The following is a 3,185-nucleotide window of genomic DNA, read 5'->3' as shown; positions in this document are numbered from 1 at the left end:
TTTATTACTTTTTTATACAAGGCTCTGGCCAGGCCAGAAACTGAGGCAGCCCACTAAACTCTCCATAACACTGTGTGTGCGTGTGTGTGGTGTGTGTGTGTTGCTGGTTGACGGGGAGGACAACCATAAATTCGTGCAGGCCTGCTGTTTTCGCACTTATTACTAAAGTCAAACTATGGCTGTTCACTATGGAAGACCCAGGGGCGGTGTTCGCGCGCCTCCTCGTCTGTGTCCTGGCATTGCCGACGCGTGAATCTCTGGACATGGTTTGTTTCTGCTCGGACCTGGTTAAAAGCTAACCCTTCGCCGCCGCTGGGAGCATTGAGTATTCGGGGTCAGCGTGGCGAGACTGCGCCCCACACCTACTCACGTTTGATTCGCGTGAAACACAGGCTGCATGTGGGCTGGTACAGCGGCGGAAGGTTCTCCTTCTGCTTGTCAAAATAAAACACTTAACCCATGGGAGGGGCGTAGGCAATACCAAAACGACGGTACACGAGAAAGTAACAGGGCCCTCGAATTGTTAGGCCCTAATGTAGGCGGAGTAAGAGTACGTTTTCTTTCTCCGCACAAAAAAACAGGCGGCGTATCCAGTAAAAGTAAAAAGTATAGTGATTTAAAACTACTCCTAGAAGTATATTTTTTTCAAAAACTTACTCAAGTAAATGTAACGGAGTAAATGTAACTCGTTACTACCCACCTCTGCTAGTTAGTTAGCTAACATTAGCTATATATTTGAACAATCTTTAAAATGTGGTTGTCTTTTCAACATAGATAAGTCTAGCACATAGCATATCTAAGAAAATGAAAGGAGGGAAAAGAGCCGGGACTTAGGTAGGGTCAATTATCGACATATACATATAGTTGTGTTTTAATTTTAGACATACATGTGGGATTTATCTTCGCCAATAGGCTAATATCTGGCCTCATGTTAGATTTTTGTTAATGTGTACTCTCAGACGTATTTACATTTTTTGATATTAAACAATGATTTGGCGGCCCCGCAGCAGTAATTCTGAGAACCCCCTAGCGGTCACAGAATGCCCTCTGAAGACCTGTCGGTCATAATTAAACGTGAGTTTATTTTATCTACACACAGCCATCAAGTCTGAGATTTTTACAGCAAATGGTAAAATCTTATCCCAACTTCATATGAACTTATATAAATAATTAGGAACCTTTTAAACTACAAACTTCAATGCGTTGCGAATTTTTGGTCGACCATCACCTTTATCATGCAGATGTTGAACACATCACAGTCAGTTCTTTTGGTCCTAGCAGGTGGGCCACAGTTTCACCAGTTGCCTTTCTCTCGCAGTGGCTACATGCACGCTAGTTGAATCCACTGTTCTGTTCCATTTGTTAAAGCCTTGTTTTGTTAACACAACTTTATCACTGGTGGCCCAAAAGTTTCCACAGGGGAAGCAAAAGCATGCATCTTGTTTTACAGAGTATTTTACTGTAACTACATATCACTGAGAGTGAAACCAACTCTGGCGTAATGCAATGTAAAGTACTCTGGTTAAACATCTGCATTATGATTTCATCACTAAATTTGGGGTCTCCCTGCTCTGGCCGCAGAGGTTTGTTGGGAATGGCTGGGAGAGCTGTGCTTGTACATGGATTCTGCGGCCTCATAACCACTGATTTCAACTCCAATCAGTTATGTCTGCTACGCCTAACCATAACTTAACCTAAGCCTTTCTACGGAAAATACTTTTGACAAGCACATGTTCATGTGCTTGTCAAAAGTATTTTCCTTCTCAACAAGATGTTGACTCACCTCTATTTTTCAAGCAGAGATATCTTTATTAAAGCCTCTTATCAAGTTCTACTGCTTATATTACTCACATGCCTAAACAGGTGAGCGTTGGCAAAAGCTTCTTGTTTAAAATGCCAAAGCCAGATATGGCAACCAGACAGATCAGGTTGTACAGCTAATATCACTCACATTTTGGCTCGTCTCGACTGGTGAACTTAAAAATTCAGGATTAATTTCAAAATGGTGCTGATTATATACAAAGTGCTTCCTGAACAAGTCCCAGCTTATATTAGCATGTTTTTATTTTCATTTGTAGCAGGAGTATCAGGTGATCTGGTCAGACATGAGTCTTCATGTTGTCATTGGCAACACATAAGTGACATCACTGAACAATTTCAAATGATTTTGAAGTGCACTCTTAGTTATTTGTGTGTTATGTTCTGTATGGTGAGTGTCTATTCACTTAAAGAAACATTTTCAAATATTAAATATTAATTAAGTTGGTTAATGTAAGTATTTTTTTATGCTAAGCTAGGCTAATGATGTCTTGACTCCAGCTCTGTACCTAAAAGAGACATGAGAATAACCCATCTAGGAAGCAAATAAGCGAAGAAATAAGAAACAAGTCATAATTAATATTATTTATGGAAGCTCTCAATAGATATTAGACATTAGTCACAAATTCTGATGTCTAATTTCTCTGTAATGAGCTAAAATTGTGTGTAATTTGGTTTGAGAAGAAAGTCTGTCTATCAGTGGTATTTTAATTGACTCTCCTTTAATCTTCTGTAGTGCATTTGAATATATTGCCCTTCTCCTTAATGTTCAGTTACCTTGATTTCTGTTTCATTTTGGCATTGCTGGGGCCTTTTTGTTACTCTTTTTAAAAAGTTGTATCACTCGTCATAGTTATGATTCAACTTAAATAGTATCAACACTGAAACTAGATGCATGAGTGAGATTTGTGTTAAGAGAAGCTGCGATATCCCAGGGGGATTGTTAGTCATCTTCAGGCTGTTATAAAGCACGTCAGTCAACCCGCCACTTTGATTTTCTTCGGTTTAGCTATATGATATTGTCCAGATAAGCAGTATGCACTGGGAGAAATGTAAGTACAAAACATCATTGCTCTTTTGTTTACATGATACACAAGAACTGTAAAGTCCTCATTCATACAGATATTATTTTATATGCAATCTATATATTTTAATTATTAGTTTTAATCTGCTTGGATTTTATTGACGGAGGCACAAGAGCCGCAGAAAGTCTTTGAAATTTAAAACAAATACTGAATTGCTCACTTTGAGCATATTACATTTCTTATGATTTAGAGGAGGACATAGTATCATATTCAATATAATGCAATCCAGTGCAGTAGCCTTGCGGTACATACGACTTTTGTAAAGCATAACTGTTCTTGGTG

At 38.9% G+C, this 3,185-nt stretch overlaps 1 protein-coding gene across 1 annotated transcript in view; it reads left to right on the top strand.

Annotated features, from left to right (window-relative positions):
- The first annotated feature begins 2,774 nt into the window (after positions 1 to 2,774).
- The window catches only part of LOC118341517 (POU domain class 2-associating factor 1), a 13,351-nt gene continuing 12,940 nt past the window's right edge, over positions 2,775 to 3,185 (top strand). Inside the window, exon 1 of the mRNA XM_035679784.1 lies at positions 2,775 to 2,870. Coding sequence (XP_035535677.1) covers positions 2,855 to 2,870 — 16 coding nt within the window. The 5' untranslated portion in view covers positions 2,775 to 2,854. The remainder of the gene's footprint in view (positions 2,871 to 3,185) is intronic.

The sequence above is a fragment of the Morone saxatilis genome, unplaced genomic scaffold, assembly GCF_004916995.1.
Source record: "Morone saxatilis isolate NCDOM2014 unplaced genomic scaffold, NCSU_SB_2.0 Contig8, whole genome shotgun sequence".
Lineage (NCBI taxonomy): Eukaryota > Metazoa > Chordata > Actinopteri > Moronidae > Morone > Morone saxatilis.
This window is presented reverse-complemented; position numbering and strand designations above follow the sequence as displayed.